General features: G+C 40.7%; 2 protein-coding genes across 6 annotated transcripts in view; one reads left to right on the forward strand and one right to left on the reverse strand.

Moving 5' to 3' along the window:
• LOC308332106 (myocyte-specific enhancer factor 2D homolog) overlaps positions 1-18,077 on the forward strand; it is a 30,853-nt gene extending 12,776 nt beyond the window's left edge. For 2 of the 4 annotated variants that reach the window (XM_080787745.1, XM_080787746.1), the window contains exons 3-12: positions 2,787-2,990; positions 3,870-4,007; positions 4,269-4,485; positions 5,866-5,922; positions 7,271-7,452; positions 10,403-10,532; positions 10,767-11,001; positions 12,137-12,205; positions 13,563-13,613; positions 14,133-18,077. In XM_080787745.1, coding sequence (XP_080643871.1) covers positions 2,787-2,990; positions 3,870-4,007; positions 4,269-4,485; positions 5,866-5,922; positions 7,271-7,452; positions 10,403-10,532; positions 10,767-11,001; positions 12,137-12,205; positions 13,563-13,613; positions 14,133-14,574 — 1,725 coding nt within the window. In that variant the 3' untranslated portion in view covers positions 14,575-18,077. The remainder of the gene's footprint in view (positions 1-2,786; positions 2,991-3,869; positions 4,008-4,268; positions 4,486-5,865; positions 5,923-7,270; positions 7,453-10,402; positions 10,533-10,766; positions 11,002-12,136; positions 12,206-13,562; positions 13,614-14,132) is intronic. The other 2 variants (XM_080787747.1, XM_080787748.1) reach the window with 2 other exon arrangements.
• Positions 18,078-18,439: 362 nt separating this feature from the next.
• LOC308331365 (transmembrane protein 79-like) lies at positions 18,440-22,587 on the reverse strand. Of its 2 annotated transcripts, none has more exons than XM_080786781.1 (5): positions 22,451-22,587; positions 21,220-22,026; positions 20,343-20,528; positions 19,796-20,018; positions 18,440-19,552 (listed from the first exon to the last, which is right to left on the reverse strand). In XM_080786781.1, the coding sequence occupies exons 2-5, from the start codon at positions 21,917-21,919 to the stop codon at positions 19,357-19,359; spliced, it is 1,305 nt and encodes a 434-aa protein (XP_080642907.1). In that variant the 5' UTR covers positions 21,920-22,026; positions 22,451-22,587; the 3' UTR covers positions 18,440-19,356. The 2 variants fall into 2 exon arrangements, with proteins under 2 accessions (XP_080642907.1, XP_080642908.1); XM_080786782.1 differs by having other exon boundaries at positions 22,455-22,571.
• Between the last annotated feature and the right edge of the window lie 325 nt (positions 22,588-22,912).

The following is a 22,912-nucleotide window of genomic DNA, read 5'->3' on the forward strand; positions in this document are numbered from 1 at the left end:
CTTTTTTTCCATATTGTAGCATAAACATCACCTTGCAGAATGCACAATAATCTGTGTGAAGACAGATGTAAAGATCAGAACACATTATGTGCCCTTTCATTCTTTCAAAATAGCGACATTTTGACCCACATTTTGAAGAAAACAAATCTTTTTTTCTTCCCCAAGACGTGTACAGATGTCCTGAGCACTACATGCGGTAGTTCCTAGGACGTCTGTGGGCGTCTTGGGCACAAATTGTGTTCAGATGGACAAAATCATGCTGTCGGTACTCTGCAGGCACCTTACATCGATGAATTCTTTACATAGTCTATATCTGACACTAAACTGATTCTGAAGAAGGATGAACCCAAACAATATTTTCTGTTGTGCAGTCTTCTCTGTTCTCTGACTTTTCTCTATTGTCGTTAGTTTTTTCTCTAGGTCAGCTCCATATATGGAGATCTAAGGGTTTGAGGTTTGAGGTCAGATGTAGAGTTGCTGGCCGGCTCCATATATGCAGCTAAAGGGCCAGTCTTCTCCATGTATAGCCGGCTATCTATGGTTTGATGAGGTTAGTTTTGTGACGACCATACAGTATATTATGGCATGATGTGCCACGAGGCGTGATGGACTGACAACCAGTATGGAGGCGTGTCGGATTGACTGACGGACTGACAGGTTTTGCAGGTTTTCATAGTAATCTGCGACCTACAGTCGTAATAAATCTTTCCCGCCCTTTTTTCATTCCTAGTCATATAAGTAATGTTGCACATTTGGACATGAATTTGATTTTGGTCATAGAATGAATCTCCTTTAGTGGGGTGGGGTGGCATAGCTCAACATATCAAACCATCTTAAATTCTTTGATAAAAGCGCAACATTTGGCAGATATATATATTGGGGCATCACTAATTTGCGCCCTCGTGGCTATGGGAGCCATTTTTCAGGAGGGCCACCATCAGTTGGTCAAACCTTCCTAACCCACCATATAGTGACAATATTGTTGTAAGCACATTTTTAAGTCCTTATACAGAGTTCATAGTTTTACTGCTGTAATTTGATGTTTTTCTTTGTGATAGTCCCTCCCCTCTTACACACAGTGAAGTTAGTGAAATGAATAGTGAAATAATGTTAGTTTTTCCCCCTTAAATAATGAAAGGCAGACAATAATCTTATTGTCATACAGTCATACTGATGGCTGGCTCCGTAGCCCGATCCCGACGGGGGGGGGGGGGGTGTGTGTGTGTGTGTGTATATATATATATATATATATATATATAAGGGGACTCCTGCACATCAAAAAAGACCCGTGGGAGGTGCAAGTCTAGTTAGCAGGCATAGACATCAAAAAGGGAAAAAAAACTTCCAAAGAAGGGACTGCATACTCCAGGGAACAGAGACGGACAACTTACTGCATCAACTTATGTATTAGCACGACGCGTTTGGCCGTGAGCTTCGTCAGGTGCTAGCACAGTGCTGTAAAATATCATAATAGATGGTTGTGTTGAGACTCTGGACATGACAAAACACAGTGATGATTTAGGCCATGTTATCTGCTGGTGTTGTTCCACTGACTGACTCATGACTGAAAATTTAACAATGGTTTCAACACAGCCATCTTTTTAGAGTACATTGTGCTTCAGTATGTTGACAAGCTTCATGGAGATGCTAATTTTCCTTTCCAGCTCGATTTGGCACCTGCCCACAGTGTCAAAACTACTATTAACTGGTGTACTGACTTAACTTGCTTAACTGACCAGCCAACAGGCCTGACCTGAACCCCTATTGTATTGTCAAGAGGAAGGTGAGACATAAGACTGAACAATACAACTTAATTTACGGCTGTTATTAAAGCAAACATGGTTTAAAAGTTGCCCAGTCCAAGTAGTAATTGCATACATTAATATACTTTTCAGATGGTCGACATTTCTCGTTTAAAAAAGATTTCTTTAGTGGTCTCGTAAAATATTCTAATTCACTGATAGGATTTTTTGATTTTCATGAGCTGTACGCCATAATTATCAATATTAAAACAATAAAAGGCTTGAATTATTTAAGTTGTTGTGTAATTAATCTAAAATATATGAAAGTTTATTTATTTTTATTACATTATGGCAAATAATGAACTTTTTCAGATTATTCAAATTCTTTGGGATGGACCTGTGTGTGTGTGTGTGTGTGTGTGTGTGTGTGTGTGTGTGTGTGTGTGTGTGTGTGTGTGTGTGTGTGTGTGTGTGTGTGTGTGTGTGTGTGTGTGTGTGTGTGTGTGTGTGTGTGTGTGTGTGTGTGTGTGTGTGTGTGTGTGTGTGTGTGTGTGTGTGTGTGTGTGTGTGTGTGTGTGTGTGTGTGTGTGTGTGTGTGTGTGTGTTTATATCCAAACATTACTGCAACCAAACTAAAATTGTTAAAACCAAAGTACAAACAAACCAAACTGTGGGCTAACTGGACAGAGCATGAACACGAATTACAGGCCAGTGTACTGAATACTGATAATAACTTGACATTGGCTTAGTGAGGAATATTTATAGAATCCATATTTTCTGATACAATATCCATCTCATTAGCACTGTGTTGCAAATGAGAGAAACCGCATTCAGGTAGAAAGAAAACGGAGAAACTAAGTGAGAATGAGCACAGAAGAACAGTACGTAATTCAGTTCACCATCCATCTGTCACAATTAATCTTCAAAACGTGTCTGTAATTGTCAACAGTCAGTCAGTGGACCATTTATTCCGATGTGTCCATCTTTACATATTTATTTTTTGACACCCACTGCCATCTGTTTCCCCTCCCCTGTTCCCCTCAGGTGACCTTCACCAAGCGGAAGTTTGGCTTGATGAAGAAGGCCTACGAGCTCAGCGTGTTGTGTGACTGTGAGATCGCACTCATCATCTTCAACCACTCCAACAAGCTGTTCCAGTACGCCAGTACTGACATGGACAAGGTCCTGCTCAAATATACAGAGTACAACGAGCCTCACGAGAGCCGGACCAACGCAGACATCATTGAGGTAAACCGCCTCCCAAATCATCTTGAGATATCTGGGATACTCAACTCCTCTATCGCAGGCAAAATTTAAAGATGGAGTGGCATGATTTTTTTCCCACCCTAAAACATGATCATCAGGTCTTATTGTTATATAAGGAGGAAGAATTTGTTAGTACAGTATTTGTTAAAATGTCGTTTTTATGTGTGCACGCCCACCAGTTCATGGTGGTGATCCACCTGAACTGAAGCCAGCTGTTGTTGTATGATAAAGGGGGAGGTGTTAGGGGAGTGGCAGTTAGTGTGATGTCACTATATTACTGTTTTTTTCATTGGCACGTTTGACTGTCAAGGTTTCAGCCTCCAGGAAGAAACCCTAAATACAAAGGGAAGACATCATTGCACATAACAACCACACCAAGGGGTCTAATGAAGTACTGTCACCTCTTAAACACATGAAAAATTGGAAAAAGTACAAAAATCACGGCACTCCATCTTTAAATATATCATGCTTTGTCAAACAAGCAAATGTCAGTAAATCACGATGACATTTGGGTTTGTGTCGTGGACGGTGGTGTACATGTGTACAAGAAAGCTTATATTTTAGTGGGATTATGATTGTGCTTTGTATAATGAAACAAATTATGCCATTTTAATATTTCAATAATAGAAATGATTATGATTATTACTATTATTATCTGAATTATTTGCAAAATATATGTTGTTGCTGTTTTGGAAAACATGTTTCCTCTCACATGTGGTAATGGTGTTTGATCTGCTTTTGACTAAAATCAAAATAGATTTTCTTATTCACACCATAATAATTCATTAGATTATTAAAAAATGAAATGGGTTAAAGTAACTGAAATTCCTCCCTGTTAACCTGAAATTCTCTTGCCTTCAGACGTTGAGAAAGAAAGGTTTTAATGGATGTGACAGCCCAGAGCCCGATGGAGAGGATTCCATCGATCAAAGTCCTTTAAACGATGACAAGTACCGCAAGACAACTGAGGACTTGGACATACTCTTCAAACGTTATGGAGTAAGTCTGTCCTAATTTATACGTTGTCACTCTACAAACAATGTCAGTCGAGAAGACGAGAACCTTTTTCAGCTGAAAGTATTTCAAAGTAATGTGGGATTTTATTTCATCTGCCGTCATTTGACTTTGACATTTTTATACTTGATGATACATACCTGTGTGAGGTGATATGAGCAAAGCCATAATTACGGTATGCTACCTCTCCTAGGACCAGTAAGCTGTGGTGGTGACTAAAACTGAAGTTTTCTCTTTCCATTCTAGCAGTCTACAGCCCAGCCCCCTACATTCTCCATGCCAGTCACCGTCCAGGCATCGAATCAGAACACGTTACAGTTCAGTAACCCTGGCAACGCCCTGGTGACCACCTCCTACGTGACCTCGTCTTCACTTTCCGATCCTCACCTGCTGTCGCCTCAGCAACCAGCGCTTCAGAGGAACACGGTATCTCCTGGGTTGCCACAGCGACCGGCCAGCGCAGGTGAGGAAAGGATCTAGGGGCATTCTAATGATTGTGCTAAGAATGAAGTCATGCATGCCTTGACTTAACAAGTCATCAATTCCAACAGTAACACGAAAGCAACTGAGCTCTCTCTCTCTGGTCTTCCATTGTAGTCGTCTCCTCTTTGTGCAATTAGTGTTTGTATTTGACTTGGCTAGTCATTCCTGTGCTTCAGAATGTAATTGTTGCGACTGTTTTTTTAAATTTATGTTTAGTCATAAAATCGACGTTGAAAGTTTTATCTGCTAGATGTTATTGCAACGACGAACGTGTTCTATAAACAAATTAAACATGTAAAATAAGCATCTAAATATAGCTCATTCATCAACCAAGATTTGACAGTGTGGATACTCACAGATCAGGCAGTGCTTGGTGATAAATCCTTAAACTCATTTTCCATGAGTGGCATCAAATTACAATTTGGAATCTTCTGCAAATGACCTCCAAACACACAGGGAATAGAAAATGAAATCGCATATGAGTGATTAGAATCGACACTGGAAGGAAATTTGTTATAATACATTTTACTGTCACGCAAACAAATCATTTTGTTAAATTGTGGAGTGATTGAAATTTGAAATATATTTGAATAAGAAGGAGAATAGGTAGCATGAAGGGAACAAAGACAAACAAACGCATTGAGCTCAAAACTTTCCTCATACTTTAAAGCCAAATTAATAGATTATAATTTACTAAATACTGAGATGCTACCTTAGATCTATGTGCTTATTTTGTATTATTCAGATACTTGCATACATGGATTTACTCAGTATATTAAGATCTTTTCACACAGTCAGGCAGCATGCCTGCATACTCGCTTGGATCTGTGGAGTTGTCATGTGAATAGATGTGTTTCTACACTTCACATGGAAGAAATTTCAGCTCAGTTCAACTCAGTGACAGACATGATGCGGGTGTGAGACTAGCATGAACGTGACAGTTTCTCTGGATTGTGGCCTCTTCCGCATCAGTCGCTCTCCTTGTTAAAAGACCTTTATAATGTCGATACAGTTGACATTTTTTATGTTATCAGACTACCGGTATGTGGGTTTTTCAATATCCATCTTACTAGTTAATAATACTAATAATTGTGAGGGTAGGTACCCTCACAAAAAAACAATAACCTGGTCTCTCTATACTGCCTCCCCCTGGTCAGCTGGGGCACCTGATGGAGGGGAAATTAACTGGTTGGAATAACATGTTCCATCCATGTGCTATGTCCTACCGGAGAAACTCCCACCGTTAGGTGATAAGAAGCGGCCTTCCCAATTTTTGTGTTATTTAAGCGAAAGATAAATCGCTTGTTATTTTCCAGGCTACTTACTCGTGTAGTCTGACGGTTTTCTCTCGTTTCAACAGGGGCTCTTCTCGGAGGTGACCTGAATAATTCGAATGGGGGTTGCCCAAGTCCAGTCCGTAAGTATTTGTGAATTACCTAATTCATAATCAGTTATATGTCATCTCAGTTTTATGAGTGGGACCTACAGTATGTGTGCAACCGTAGCCCATCCAACTAATCCCTGTAAGTAGGCAATTCTGCATTAGCATTGCTATCTAGCGATTTTATGCAAAAGTGGTCTGTAATGGAGACCAGATACTACAAATGTTTCTGTCAGTGGTGCTCAACCTTTTTCAAAGATCAAGGAGCAAAGATTTTAGTTAAAGACGTCCACTCTGAAAGAATATATATTCAAAGATTTGTGCCACATTTTCAAAATCTTTCAAAACATATTAAAAGGTATTAAAAGTAAAACGTCTTTAATTGAATGTGCTGATACCGGCAGATAGTGTTTTCATACCTTAAATGTGTTATGCATTTCATCATAAATTCCTCAATGACCTCTACATACTACAGTATGCTAAGCACGGCCTCTTTACTTATTTGAACCAAGGCGTAGAGGAATCATCAGGGTAGTGTGTTCTAAACTTGGCATCTTTTTTAGATAGATAGATAGATCTTTATTTGTCATTGCTTACATGAAACAACGAATTTTCATGTACATAAACGTATTAAACTATAAACAACTATATTGAGTACAAACACCTTGCACAGCACAATACTGTGGCAACCAATCTATAAATGTGTCATAAGGAATGGATTGTCTTGATGGATATAAATAAAATGGAGAACTTTTATGCCTTTCAATAATTAATTTAATTCTGGATTACTATTACACTACTTTAAAACCCATTTTGGGCGGGATCTACAAGCTCATAGCGCTACGAGCTTGTAGGTCTGCTATTTTTGAAAAATCGAAGAACGAATGACAGAAACATAGCTTTTTCAGAAAACTGTCAGGATGTAGAAGACATTTTTAAAATCTGATCTCAGGTCAAAATGGGTTAAAGTTGAAAGCCAAGGGACAAAGCATCATGAGAAATAATTATTAAGATAATGTAGAGGTAATCAATCAGTAACTTGGCTGAAGGTTTGAATATTATTAACATCTGAACAGAAACTGTTCAATTTCTACAAGGTTATTTGCTCCATTGAACCAACTTCCTAGCGGCCTATTGGCATTATGATTCAAACTTTGTCTTGAAGTTGATTTTCATCTTTTTTAGTTTTTTCTGCTAATGTGACCTCAACGGACACTGTTTGCCAAAACATTTGAATGTTCTCACAACTTTTAGCCTTTCCTGAATGTTTTGTCGTCAATATACTACAGTATGTACGTATGTATACTACTTTGTTCGTTCCTTTACACGCCTGGGCTTTGTCATTGATTTCCATTCAGCTTCACCTGTTTCCTTTCCCCTGCAGCAAACGGATACATCAGTGCCAGGGCCTCCCCAGGCCTCCTCTCAGTCTCCAATGGCAACAGCCTGGGGAAAGTAGTTCCGGCCAAGTCTCCACCGCCGCCCCCCAGCCCCCAGATGGCCAACAGCCGCAAGCCAGACCTGAGGGTCATCACCTCACAGGGGGGAAAGAACCTCATGCAGATGGTGAGCTTAAACACGCCGAACCCGTCTTCACGAGGGCTGACTCGCTTAACTAAGTTCATGGGCTTAATCTTGTCCGTCTCTCACTAAACTGTTCTTGTCTTTAGTGGCCAGGTACTTGCCAGACTAACCAAGCAAGCATAACGTTGCAGCTATGATATATTATCTTGGAGTTGGTGGAGAAATGTTTATAGCAATATAAACATAAAAGTATATGATTTCAATATGTCAAAAAAAAGGCATCCTCTAAACGGACAGTGAATTAAAGAATGATTTACTGTCAGTACCAGCAAAACATGTGCCACAAAAATAATGCATTTACCTCATTGTATACAGACATTGTATAGATTCTATACAATATAAGCTGTCTGATTTGTTGTTCTTTTTCTGGAATTGGGAATAAGTAAACACTAACCATTTAACACTTGCTGCTCACCTGCTGTTCTTATATTGAAATACAATTCTAGAAATTCAATATTTAACACTTTGAGGGCTTTATATAATATAACAAAATACATACATAAATGGATGCGCCTGGGACGTATCCTCAGTGATGTATCCCAAGGTCATCGGGGTTTCGGGTCTCGCAACATCATACCCCTCACTCAGGTGACCCAGCCGGGAGTGATCAAGTCCCGACTTACGTCCCAGTAGCTACCCTCGATAAGTCCCATTAGGGAAAAACCAGGGCCACACAATCCATTCCTCCTGAACTACTCTGCCGGGACTGGGAGGTACCATTCTGGCACATGGAAGGACTAGGCTCTGTGGGTTGACACCTGTCCGGGCCCCTCCTACGTCTCACCAGGTCCACTCCTGCTCTCACCAGGCCAGGCCCTGTGCGTTGCACCAGACTCCCAGCACCAGGCACTTTATTCAGGAATGGTGGATTCTCAAGCCGCAACGGTTTAAATTAATATATCCAATGTACCCCCTGAAAATAGTTCCATGGCTTGTTGTCGAACCGAAAGATATGCCACCGTCGCGATCCGGAACTACAACAGGCAAGAACTGAACCTGTTCGGTCGGCTGGTGACCATCGGTAGCCGATGCTATCCGTGTTGTAGTGATACGGGGGTAAATAAATACTCCACTGTATTACATCCGCTATTCTCTAAAAGAATCATGAAAGCAAGCCCAAATAAGCAACTGCACTTCAGAAATAAGCCCAAACTAAAGCAACTATGAATATTAATCTATGGAGAATTACAGGAAAACTAACCCAAAGTCGCTTATAATAAGCAGAGCTGGTTACACTGCAAACTGTGCTGCAGGCTGCTTTTTGAAAATTGCAAATAGCAGCCCGCAGCGCACGCAGTTTGCAGTGTTGCCAGTTCTGCTTATTATAAGCGAAAGATTATGTTTCGTCGGGCGAATGGTTTTGTGCTGATTAAAAAATGCTAGTCTGTTGCAATCTGACAGTATTAAGCAGTCAGACTAGTCTGAACAAGTTTGTCAAGTCACCTTAAGATTAACAGATATTAAGGTTATATTTAGGTTAAAGCATAAAATTGTTTATACTATTATTGTTTAGTATTTGTATAATGTAGGACAAACAATGGACACCCCCCCCCCCCACACACACACACACACACACAGTTCTTTTTTAGGCATAGATTTGACTGTCATTTAGTTTTTTATATGGCTTTTTAGGTTTTGTTATTTTCTTATTATTTTTATAGCTACAGTACAATAACCACAGGCCAGAGTTGTAACCCTCTCTGTTACCACCTTTTGCAGACAGAGGATGAGCTGGAATTGGTGAACGAGGTGAATTTCCCCATGTCAATCACTCGCATGAGTTGATTTGCCATCGACTGCCTCCACATTAGCATGGATGCAATGTCCTCATACGTGTGCCTAAGAAACGATAGTTTTTCCCTTTTGATCTCGGCAAACTGGCAGTTCGGGCCCGTCACCGGACTGCATGTGATTCAAGGCTCATTGTTTTGTGGTTCCAGCATGATTGTGTACAGTCCCAGGATCATACTCGTATGATCGTTAAACAAATGCTAGTTCTCTCTCTCAATTTGTAAATGCAAAACTCCACGGTAGGCTACGCTTACAAACAGAGCAACATTGACGAAACACTTTCTGTTTGATTGAGATCTCGTTATCTCCATTCTATGACAACACTTGGAAGCATGGATGTCTTTTCACATGCATGTTTCTTGTTCGCCAAAATCCCACACTGGTTCTCATTTTCACCTACTGTACCACCCACTGTACCACTGAATACTTGTTTTGTTATTTATGATACAAAAAGATGTAAAAACCTGCAAGTACCACCTTTTTCTTTTTCCAGTAGAGAGACTAGAGAGACACTCATTGCTGCATTGGCAATGTGTGGAACCCAGTGACTGTCCACAACCAGTTCAAAATTTACTCTGTTAATTCAGCATTACAGTCAGCTATATGTTTCTGTCACGGGTTTGACAATACTGTATACTTTACTTTATTATTATTATTATTATTATTATTATTATTATTATTATTTTTACCACGCATTTGTTTCTATAACCATCCCCAGTTGGCCTTTTTGCTATGATCTGATTTTAATAAGTCTCCTTAAAGGTTTAGTCTGGTTTCATAAAAGTCAAAGCACAGCCACAGATTAAGAAACAGTGCAGCACTGCTACAGTATGCAGTGGAACCACAGACTACTTTTGTTAGCTTAATAATTCATACAATGTCCACCTCATTAGTAATTCATAGGTTGGGGTTCTTTTGCTTATTTCTTTACGTCATCCTCAAGTCAATTATTAAACAAACAAACAAACATGTTAAAGGTTCACTCCACACACTATACCATTTATGAATCCAGCCTGATTCACATTTTCATTTCAAGCATGTCAAAAAGTTGCATTCATTCAAGACAATATTCTGATTGATTCACACCAACATTTGTCTTGGGTATTTATTGCATCTAACCTCCTGTTTTCCTTTCTGGCAGAACGCCCAGCGGTTAGCAGCAGCTACCCAGGTGGCACAAACGCTCACTACGCCAGTGGTCTCTGTGGCCACGCCTAGCCTCCTAGCACAGGGCCTGCCTTTCTCGGCTATGCCCACAGCTTACAACACAGGTAAAATTATAATAAACATATCCTCTGAATTAAAACTCATTCAGTTCTTTTCCCCTTCTATGTATGTCCTTTCTTGTATCTGCTTATCTACTGTATCTGTGTGTTGGTGGTGAGGGTGACATACTGTACAGAGCTAAACTTTGTTCATGAACAGCGGTTGGAAGAATGTGTCATTTAAGGAAAATTCAGAGGAGGAATTGCTTCAGATTCATGATTTTTATTTGTGGTTCCTAGAGTACCAGCTGACGAGTGCTGACATAACAGCTTTACATGCCCTGACGTCACCTGGAGGCCTGTTGCCAACCAATGTGACGGCATGGCAACAGTCGGTTAATCAGCAACAGCAGCAACAATCACAACAACAGCAGCAACAGCAACAGCAGCAGCAACAACAACAACAACAACAGCAGCAGCAGCAACAACAGCAGCAACAGCAACAGCTCAATCTCGCGTCACTCAGTAACCTGGTGTAAGTACAATTGATTCTTAATTATCTCACTGACCTCACAGCCTTTTCCAAGCATCTGGGTTGTGTTTCCAAAAAATCGCTACCATCATCCTTGGCCTGTGGCCGGGATGAACCTGGTGGCTAAGACATTTTTGGCAAACCGACAGCCCTTGTGTACGATCAATCAATCCTCTGGGCAAAGTTGATTTCTTCTTTTTTTTTTAATGCAATGCTGCTGACTCCAAGTCAGCTAGCATGGAGTCCCCATACCATAACTATGCTAGCAATTCACATTTCCTGAATTGGTGAATTGGTCTCTCACCAGCATCTCACCATCTCAGTTTCTTCATATCTTCATTTTAACCGGTACCCTAATATTTAGGACATGGACTTGACATACAGTGCTTTTGTGAACTGTGTGGTAGCAAGGAGGGAGAATGGAGATGATGTGTTATAATGGACATAGTTGGTGAGATGGTTGTAGTTGATTGTCTCAAAGTGTCAGCAGTCTTGGACATAGAATGCTCCACAATTAGTTTATTCTATATTACAAATACAAGATGCATTATATACATATGTACCGGTACACACATCTCTGTGGATTGCGGACAGTGGAACTACGTCAATTGCCACTCATAACCCGGCACGGCACTGTTCAGTTCGGAATACAGAACTAGGGCCAGACATTATTTAACTAAATGCCAACATCTGCGTCGGCAAATATTCCGTTCCTCAATTTTTAATCCACTTTCCACCTTATATCCCTATTATAGGTGAACAGCTTTTAGATCAGTTATTTTTGAAAGTTTTTAAATAGGGCTTACAGTAAATTATTAAATTAAATAAACTTAAAGAAATAATATATATATATATATATATATATATATATATATATATATAATATACAGTATATCAACAGTTATTTGTGTATTTGTATTAATTTTTTTGCGTATAAGTGAAATGTTCTGAAATAGGAACTTAAAAAAGTTCTTCAAATTGATTAGAACATTTGTGCACGTTTTGACAAAACAATGGGTCAAAACATGGGTAATCGGTGGTCCCGGACTCTCCAGCGTCAAGATGGGACCCAACAATCTGGCATCGGTCGGGCTCTGCAGCCGAACCTTGAAGTTTGTTCTTCTCCTCTCGTCCACAGCATGTGGGGCGTGGACAGACAGAGCGGCGAGCTGTCTAGCCAGGTCTCCAGTCTGGCTGCCAATCTGAGGTGAACAGCCAACCAGTGTGTGTGCGTGGGAGTGTGTCACATGTAGGGCTGGGCAATATATAAATAATATACTATATTGATTATTGAGACTAGACATTGTCTCGGCGATATTGGACATCGTAACAGTGACATTGTGATATGGCACACGTGTTGTTTTGTTTTCCTGGTTTCAACCACTAAAAAGCCTTATTTTATACTACTGTCAAATATAATGGAAGTAGCAGATGTACATACTTCCAACGTGCTGTGAGCTTGTAAATCTGCTATTTAAAAAAAAAAAAAGAAGGAATATATATCATTGTCAGTATCGATATTGAGAGATATTTAGTTAGAAATGTTGTCCATATCGCTCAGCCCTAGTCAAATGTTATACTTATAACCTTTGTCTGGGGCACTATTTATTCCACCTTTAGATGGAAGGCACTCTTATTTTTGTGTCTCCCTTTTGATTTTCGGCTGCCGTTTATGAATAAATAAACTGATGTGTGCGTGCATACAGTACATGTGATTACACAGTACGTACACACACACACACACACACACACACACACACACAAAATAACTCAGTCTGCATGAAGATCGTCACAGTTTTAATAATCATAACAATGGCCTATTTCCTATCTCTCACTTTTTCTATATGCTCCAACTCTGTGTCTATCTATGTATAGTTTATTGATACTACTGTATACTTATATGACGTCATCAATACTGATCATTTAATAAATGATAGTTGTATAGGGGAGCAGCCAGCTAGCCAGCAAAGAGTTGTTCACGTGTCGGAAGTTAAGTTAATGGAAAGGTTGCAAGAGTGTTGACTGGCTATTGTGTAAACTTCTCTGCTTTTGAACATGATATCATTGATTTCATACATAATTGAGCGGTATCAGAATATCGCTCAATGTAAAAATTTAAATACAAATGATGTAACAAAAAGACTTTAGGCTTAAACATGATTAAACCTCAACAAAAACAAACACCCAGACCTTCCGTCTTGTGATGTTTAGAAAGATATGGGAAAATGAGGATGAAATAATGATAGATTCATTCTTTCAAACAGTCATCTTTTGTAGGAAGACTTGATAAGCCGGTGAGAAAAATAATTTTGTCTGTTCTCATCGAGTAAGTTGTGTTTTCAGCATACAGTAGCTTATTATTATACAACCCCCCTGGTGCTAAGTAGAGTGTTTGATGCTAATCAAATGTTGCTCTAGTCTAGCGTTGACCATCCAAGCTCTATGACTACAGAGAAGTCAGTTTTTTTGTTTGTTTTTTTTCTTCTTGGGTTTTTCCCCCACATGCTTCAAATTCACCTTTTCCTTTTGGATGCAGGCTCCAACATTTTCTTTTCTCCCCACAGTGTTGGCTCTCCGTCCAACCTGCTCTTGGGTAGAGATGAGTGGTTGGGCCGGTACTGTATCCCTCTTCTGTTCCTGTGTGTTTGTGTGCTTTTGGCTGCCCCCCCCCCCCCTCCCCCAAGCATGTCAAGTTATGTCTGCAGGAAATAGACATACCTCTCTGGCCCAGGATTATTTTAATTTGAAGTTTCTTCACAACATAGCCGACTCATGGCCAATCAACCCGTCAATCATTTCATGCTTCTTGGGCTGTTTTGTGGATAATTTGGGTGCAAGATTATTGCATATGCTTGGAAAGTGCTTGGAATGGACTGGGTTTTTTTTAATCAGTTGGTGTGGCTTCTCCTTGTCGGTGCTGTGCCGTGTAATTGTCAGGTTTCTTTTTGTCTGACATTCGAGTGATGCGCCAGTTACTCTTGTACGCTTTCTGTCCAGTGACTTGGCAATTATAAAAAGAAAAGATAAAGGTTTTCTGTCTTCTCTTTCCTCTAGTTTCTTTTTTCATATGTTCTGTCCCCCGTCTTCCACTTTCTTCTCTCTGTCTCTCTCTTTGTCTGTCCTTCATCCTTCAGGCCTGTGACTCATATACCTCAAGGCGCCATGCTGACTGTCAACACCAATTCCAACATTTGCATCAAGTCGGAGCCTATCTCACCCGGGCGAGACCGCAGCACACCCTGCCCGCCTCCCTCTTCCACTACGCCCGCATCAACCTCCGGAGTGAGCATCCTGACTGCGCCACCTCAGTACCCTGGCTCCCTGCTCTGCTTGGAGCCGCCGACCGGCCGCTCTCCCGCTGACAGCGTGAGCAGCAACGCCAGTTCGTACGAAGGCAGCGATCGCGACGAGTCCGGAGCGGGGGGCGGCATCACGGCAACAATCACCGCTGGTTCTGCCGGGCGATCCCTGCCCTCTGACTTCAGCCCCTCCACCGAGCTACTTAGAGTGCAGAGTGAATCGGAGCAGGAGGGCGGTAACGTAAAGCGCATGAGATTGGACGGCTGGGTCACATAGAGGCAGAAAGGGCCGCCTGCCGCCTGCAGTCCTGGTGACACTTAAAACACCTTCCCATCACCTCCACATGCTCATCCCTGTACCCTCCCATCCACTGCCTCAACCCCACTGCCAAATGACACTATCATCACACATCTGCCTCTGTCCAAAACTGTATACCCACCTACCCCACTGATTTGTCCAGACTTTTGAGGCTTTGCCAAAACAAGTAAAAAATTAATAAATAGAAAAACACTTCTGGGGGCATGCTCTGAGTGAGGGAGGTGTGGCCCAGTAAGATTTTGTGTCTGTGGCAGTGCAGTAAATAGAGAGAAGGTAGAACCTCAAAGCAAATGTGGCTTGAATGAACAGACTCCCATAGTATTTTTTATTTTCCCCCCTTTTTGGCAGAACCGAGGCTTGCTTTGAAGACTTTATGCAAAACATTTACCTTTCACGTGGTTTCGGTGCTTATACCAATTGTGAAACAGAATCTATGTTGTTAGATCCTGTTGACAGCATCACATTTATGTATGTTCACTGAGCACTGCCACATTGCTCACAGTTTGAAAGGTGGCACACAGGCTGGTTGTCCACATGGAACTTTGAATACCATATTGACTGTCCACTCTCGCTATTACAAATCGAGTGTCATTTATTTGCAGTGAGTACTGTTCATTCTCATGAATATACCTTCCAAAATGCACTTTTGGAAGCCACTGTACCTGGACGAGTATGGTTTGTGAAGACTGTTGGCTCAACATAGTGGTTGGCACTGGACAAAGAGCCTTAGACAGGCTTCCGGGTAAGAATAATTCACCAAGAATGGATCCCTTCCCTGACACATTTACCAACCCCCTCCCTGGGCTAAAGGTGGCACTCTGCGGTCAACGTGTGCTACCAACTACGACTAAAGACCCAAGCGCCATGCCAGAGTGCCAATATCAACCTCCTCTCTTTGAAAATGCCAAATGCCTCTCACACATGGTGCAGGGACACCGGAGAATATCACTCGCACTCTGACACTCCCACAGTAATGACTTATTATATGATACTATTTGTGAAGCTAGCAAAATATAAGCGCTTTGAGTCGGCCGTAGCTCTCTCCTCAGTTTGGGTGCTTCTCCAGTCCTCACGCCTCGCCACCTTTAGAACGTGGATGGAAGTTGTCGCACCAGAAATCCAGCCAGCGTAATAAAAGCTTAACAACAGGAGCTAGATGCCATCCACTTTAAACGTGTAGTCAGTTATTGGAGCCTCCGATGGCTTTTTGGTATAGGGAAGTATTTGGTTCAAGTTTCAGTCCAAGTGTTCTTTATCTGTTGGTATTTTAAATCTGTTTTGAGGGTCTGTTAGTAGTCCAGAAGTAGGAATTCTGACTTTGTATAAAATCACTCCTTATACAAAAAGCTTTGATGTCCACCCTCTAGCAATCTACTAGCTCTCCTTAGCTCTTTGTGGTGTTTCAAAAAGTGAAAGGAACAGACGTTTTCTATATTTCTACCGCTTCAGTTGGCAGCAAAGTAAAATAGCTTTTCAGCTTGGATGACGTGTATGTACATATGAATATATTTGCATAGACTTTGCTAGGTATCCCTAAAACAAGCAATGTGTTAATTCTCAGTGGATCTGTTTGCATTATATGAGTGTGAATTTGATATGTTTCGAGCTACGACGCAGGGGTTAAGCCGCACATGCTAGTGCTGGTGAATCGGACTCGTTTCAGTAACCTATTTTATGCTAGTGTTGATGGTGTGTGCACTTTCTGTCTCTCACTCACAGAGGCCTGCTTGGTTGTGGTGTCACTATGTTCTCTAACCACCCATTTTAACATTTGATGTCAAAAGCCACAAGACATTTGGATGAAATCCAGATGGACAGACATTCAAATTTGAATAATGTGAAGACTTAGTATACCTTGTTTCTTCACAGAATCAAGACTGATCTTGAAATCATGAAAATACAGGCTCTATGCATTGAGCAAACGCATCTAGACTCCTACCGTGAAAAAAAAGAACAAACTTCTGTTAAGAGGTAACATTCTGCCAAGTTCTCATAGATAGGATACACATTTTATGAAAACTATACAATCAGCATCGGTTTCTACAGATCATGCATGCAGGTAAACAATGTCGTGCTACTTCTTAAAGACATGGGTTATGTATACTCTTGCAGCAGTGCTAAGTCTGTGTTGGGGAAATGGTGGGAAAAAATTTGGTCCAGGTGCACAAAGGTAGCAGACTCCTGAATGGATGTTCAGCATGGCTTGTCCTGGGCCCTCCCATAGTGCAATGCAGTGTTTTCAGTGTATCTTCCTCGCTGTTAAAATGTGAGAGCAGATGCTGATGTTTGCACTTTTTTGGGGCAGCTAACAAAGACATTTACACCCTTCCTCCCTGCTACAGCTGCTGTAGTGTTGCATGCAGTGTGTGAGATTGAGAAAATGTCAACATGATACAATACCATGTCAGTATGGTAGGAAATAATTCAGAAGTTCAATTGCTTAGGTAATTTTACCTTCTCTTCGCTCCATTAAGAATAATAACCGTCACGTGGCCATTTCCCTTTTGAACCAGACTCATTTCAATGGAAAGACTTTGCTCCATGGGAGCAGGTGGTCGAGTGAAATATGTGACACCACAGCATTTGGCTTCGACATCCTGCCATATGCAGGTCATTCATGTACAAAAGGTTCTCTGTCCAATCTAGCAATTTAGTCTCAAGACAATCTTATATGAGAAATGAAAACCTGCACCCCTTTTTCTTGTTGTGTACAATGTTTTTTAGAATCTCACTATTTTTGGATTGTTAATTTGTGCTGGTGACAGTTCCATTGTCTATTATTATTATGATATTATTATGGAGCTTTTTATTTCATTGCTATTTTGTGTAGGATAGCCAACAGTTTTTCTTTTTTTTATTTGATGTACCTTATCATATACATATATAGTACTGGTTTCCTTTTTTTTTTAAACAACTTGCTAAAAATTGCACGATCAGTTATTGTGGTATTAGCAAATGCAATGAAGGAAAATACCAGTTAAATGCTGCAGTTTTAATTAAGATATAGAATATATTTATAAAATGGGGGGAAACAACTGAAATTTAGCAATTCATAAAATTTGAAAAATGTACATGCATGGGATAGCAACAAGTAACAACAAAAGATATGTTACATACCATAATGATAAAGGACATGCATCACAAATGAGTTTAAAACAACTCAGAAAAATGTAGCATATGAAATACTAAAGAGGAAATTTATAGCTAATATATTGTGTTCAGCTAGTCTGCTTTGGGTTTTGTTGTAAAGAAATATTTCTTTTTGTTGTTTTTTCGAGAATGATATACAATTTGTGTATATTTTCATATACAAAGTATGCACTGATATGTTACTAAAATTCTATACCGCTTTTACAAAAAAAGTGTTTGTTGTACCAAAGTATCCAAGTCCCTTGAAACCTTATCCTTTTTGCGTATGTTTTACCGTATTTTATATATTAAATAGACAAACTTGAGTGAAATGTGTATGAACCTTGTTTATTTCTTTTATAATGGTAATCATTTTATCTTAGAGATGGGGTGAGAAGTTCAGTCACACGAGAGAGACTCCGAGTAGAGTCGCTACCTCTTCGCTTGGAAAGGAGCCAGCTTAGGTGGTTAGGGTGCGTCGGGTGTCTCCCTAGACGTCCTCAAGGCACGTCCCACTGGGAGGAGACCCCGGGGCAGACCAAGGCACATCAGTCTGGAGCTCTCTGGTGGAGCTCCCGCGACCCGACTACAGATAAGCGGTTGAAGATGGATGGACGGATGAATGAAATATAAGGTGATCAGTGAGAATGACCTGAGCTGTCGAATTTTTGTTTGAAATAATGTTTATTTTGAATAGAAATTATTTCCATTGATAAGATAATTCGACAGTTTATATAAAACACCAAAGAGTATACAAAAGTGAACAAGTAATGTGCTTCTGTGGACAAAAAAGGATAAAAGCCTTTAATCACTGGAAAACGTAAACGATTAGTAGCCCATTGTAAACATTGGTTTCAAATTGATAAAAAATATACATTCTACATTAGAACACATTTCTGGCAAGACTAGCAATTGTTTAATAATTAATTGAATATTCCATATTCCACATAACCCTAAAAAGGCAATGAGCATGCGCATATAATGTAGTTGGCAATTTACTGTTTTGTCCTGTAGTATTTCATGTATGCTTACATATAGATTTTTTTTCTCCCAGAAATGGACACTGGCTGTTAAAAGCCCCATCAGAATTGATGTTCTTAAAATCATAGGATCTCAGAATGTGCATGTAGTCTGGGCACTCGTCTGACCCATGAGGAACAGAACATGTACCTTTTGCTATAGTAACCAAGTGACACCAATCTCACTGAGCTTGACTGAGCTTGCTAGGTAACAATATGCCAAGACACTTCATATGAATTCTGTGCAATCAGATGGTTTATTAGTTGTGACTGACAGTTTTAATTTCTTCCTGTCTCCTTCATATCGGCCGTGTATAAATATCACTCTGCATTGGCTGCTGCTTCGGTGTATATTGGGACAGTCACACCAGATTTAGAAACACACCCAGAATAATGTTACACTGTGAATTCAAGACAGCTGGTTTGCTTTAAGAACACATGCCATTGAATTAAAATGAATGTTTATGAGGATGAAAACCATAATTATCCCAATATGCTGTTTTTTAAGTTGATGTGTCGTGAAACAAAAAGCATTGCACATATTCTCTTATAGCCTTGCATCTATGAACAACATTGCCCCAGACTTCATCCCTTAACCCCACCACCTTTTCATGGAAGGTGGAGCCGTGGTAGTAGCTGGTGCCACATCAAAGATTGACTCTTCTCCAAGTGATGAGCATACGTAGTACAGATTGGCACCCAGCATGACTAGTATGGGGAAGAAGGAGAGACCGAATCCCAGCCCCCTCACACTGCTGCCCAGTGAAAGACATACCCAGTAGATCAACCTTCATAAAAGAAAACAATAGTTATTTCCGACGAAAATAACGAATTTGGAGAACATATTAGACAGACCAAAGGAGAGCAAACATAGAAATGACTAATTTGTGGAGAAACTCATAATTTATGATTAATATGGTAGATAAGGATATGATTAATCTGGTAGAGATATGATTAATCTCCACCAGGAGCATAAAAACAGTAAAATAGCAGTACATTAAGACAGACTGTTGAAACTCATACACACCCACCTGCCAAAGGCAAATATTATAGTGAGCAGGGGCACAAGCTTGAGGAGTTCTTGGCTGATGTAGGTTGCCATGACGGCTAGTTGCAGGAAGTAGACTAGGAAGAGGCTCAGTGAATCGTTGACATAGTGCCAGTGGACGGCCACTTCCCTGTTCTCCAGCTTGCCCTCGTATAGGGGGCTCAGTGCACTGTACCGCAGCCTTGCCACCCCCTGCACCAACACACCTGCAGAAAGACAGAACAGTGAAGGCATGCAGAAAGGGAGGACGGTGTGTGATTTCCTCATTCCTCCAGTGTTTGCTTTCGTTTTACTTTTCTGCAAAGAATGATACGTTTAGTCTTGTAATTGAATTTATTAGAAATTATTGTGCATAGCTGTGGTGTGAACACTGCAGGGTGGTCCTTGCACACATTGTTTTAGTCTGCAGTGCTACAAAGCATTAGCCAACAACTTGTATGTATTACGGAACCTATTTTCAGATGGGCTGCTTCTATGGCATGGCACAACACTTCTTAATTCATACAGTAAGTTACAAGTTAACGTCTTACCAAGTACAATGGGGATGATGGCAAAGAAAGAGCAGCGCAACGTGTACACCAGCCTAACAGGAGCACTCTTGAGCGGTGGTACATCGAAGGGAAGGAGGGCATAGCCCCCCCACACCAGGAAGGGGAATATGACAGCTGCTGCAGCTATCCCCAGACCAAGTTTAAGTTTTTCACCGCACATATTGTCTAAGAAAGGAGAAAAAATTACAGAGTTGTATTGTTTATTTTCTTTCCTTTATGTTTATAATAGAATAGAACCATCGAATTGTGTTAAAATGTTTAAATAAATTCTAGCAGAACAAAAACAAAGGTGTAGGTCAGATAAGAGGAAGACACAAAGGGAAGTCCTAGCTCCTATGTTTCATTGTAGTGATTATCACTGTATGACAAGTCGAGGATTAGTACAGCACATACTGTGACTACCTGGGGACTCCAAAGGTGATGATCCATGGTTTGCAAAGGTCAAACCTTTATGGTTTGCAACAGTCAAGTACATTGAAACGGGTGCCAATGCCATCCCTGAGCCCAAAATGTGCAAGCGTGTCAGAGAAGCCCTTATCTCAATAAGCAAAGATGGAAAACTATTGGATTTGACCTGACACGCATGCATTTACCGTACTATAATGTTCCCCTTTTTAAATGTTATAATCTTTAATGTTGATCTTCACACTACTACTTATTTTATTCAATGTTATTCAGTATTGTTTTGTTCTGTTACATTTACAAATTAACCTAACCTAATCACATTCCACTGAATATAATGGATGCTCTTTTGTGTCATGCCATCTGATGTACCAGACCGGTACGTATCTTACAATAGGCCTATATTCTGTTTAGTACATATCACATATCAATCTGATCTAGGATACATACGTACATGCATCATACTTGTCATCTCCTGTCCACTCCGAGTACAGCTGGCCTGCTGAGGCTGGGTTTTCCGTCTGCAGCTCATTCTTGTCCTGGTCAATATAGTGACTGCTCTCTTGGGGAAGCTCTTTGCTGGACTGATGCACAATGTTAACTTGCGGGGTGAACACCAAAGCTGCTTTCTCTGGCATCCAATTCACTGGTTCTTCGTCCTCTTCCTCATCATCCGCGAATGAACCGTCACCTTTGTCAGACTCATGCCTGTCCATGTCCTCGTCCCTCCACCTTTCTCCCTCAGGCATGCTCTCCCTCCATTTGGCTTTGCCCTTTGTGTCACTTGATGCCTGGCTTTGGTTCTCTGACAGGTCATGGCTTCCTTTACCCATGTCCTGGTCCCTCTCAATCTTTTCAGCTGTGTTTTCTGATGACAATCCCTTGTTCACCATCTCCAGCCTTCTCATTTCATCTCCTGGCCATGGCAAAGTGCTTGGTTCCAAAACAGCAGAGCCAAACACTTCCTCCTCCTTGTGTAATTCCTGCTCCTGCACTTTTATCAGCTCTTGTGCTTCAATGTTGTCATCTTTCTCTTCTTCTGTCCCCTTCTCTACATGTTGATTGTTGGCCTCTGTTACTTGGAGTAGGCCTACTACAGCAGAAGGACTATGGGTGGCTTCGGATTCTGTGATTAAATTACTTTGCCCAGACATTTTTGTCTGACAATAACTTTTATTTATCTGTGTCTGTCTTTAGTCTCTTTGTGCCTCTACAACTCATTTTTGTTGTTGCATGTCATGAATACAGTCTTCAGTGGATTCTGAAACATAAATGTTATTATCAAATTCAACTCCCATTTTCAAAAAGCAAAGTTCACTTGTTATCATGGGTGTGTCTGTGTGTCATATTACAAACAATAGCCTACCAAAAAAGTATAGACTATAGCCTCCAATAATACACACCACCATCACTACTGTATGAATAACAACTTTAGGCAGGCTACAATCTAGGTCTATAGCCTGGCTGGAGCCTGAGACAGTATGAAAAGCTCAATGCCTTATTAAAGTTGAAGTTAAACTTTTCCCTAGTGGTATAAATGCGATTATAGTTTTTCACACCCGCGTGACAACTGTTCGGGTTCAGATGATAGCAAAAAAAACATTCCTGTGTGGGGCGGTCTAAATTGCGATCCTTCAGGGTAGTCTACCAATACTTAATATGATTGTACAGAGAGCATAGCCTACCTACTATTAAACCCGCTCCATTGCCGAAATCAACCCGCGTAGAAGACGTAAACGATCCTGAATGCGCCCCTGTTTGACAATAAGTTCTGCTTGTCTTGATATTAGGTGAGAGTGTCAGAAAAGTTACTGGGCAGGTGTGGCTAGCAGGTTCATTCTTTACATGAGGTAGGGCGGAGCAACTATAGGGAGACTTTGCCCCTGGGCCGCGGCTAGTAGCTAGTACACAAAACAAAAAAACACACAGACAGTCAGTTGATGATGGCCAGGCTGATGGCCGGGGAAGTAATAGTAGGCTATAGTAGGCGAAGGCGGTAGGCTTATAGTGGGTAGACGCAGGCTACACAGTAAAATCCTCAGTGTTCATCTGAAGTCTCTTTGCAGACTCTCAGAAGAAGCCACACTCAAGTTAAACTTTACCCAGGCCGCCTCTGGCAGCCCATTTGTCCTATTATATTGAGAGTG

Source organism: Protomyctophum bolini (genome assembly GCF_963924005.1).
Source record: "Protomyctophum bolini genome assembly, chromosome: 17".
NCBI classification, from domain to species: Eukaryota; Metazoa; Chordata; class Actinopteri; order Myctophiformes; family Myctophidae; genus Protomyctophum; species Protomyctophum bolini.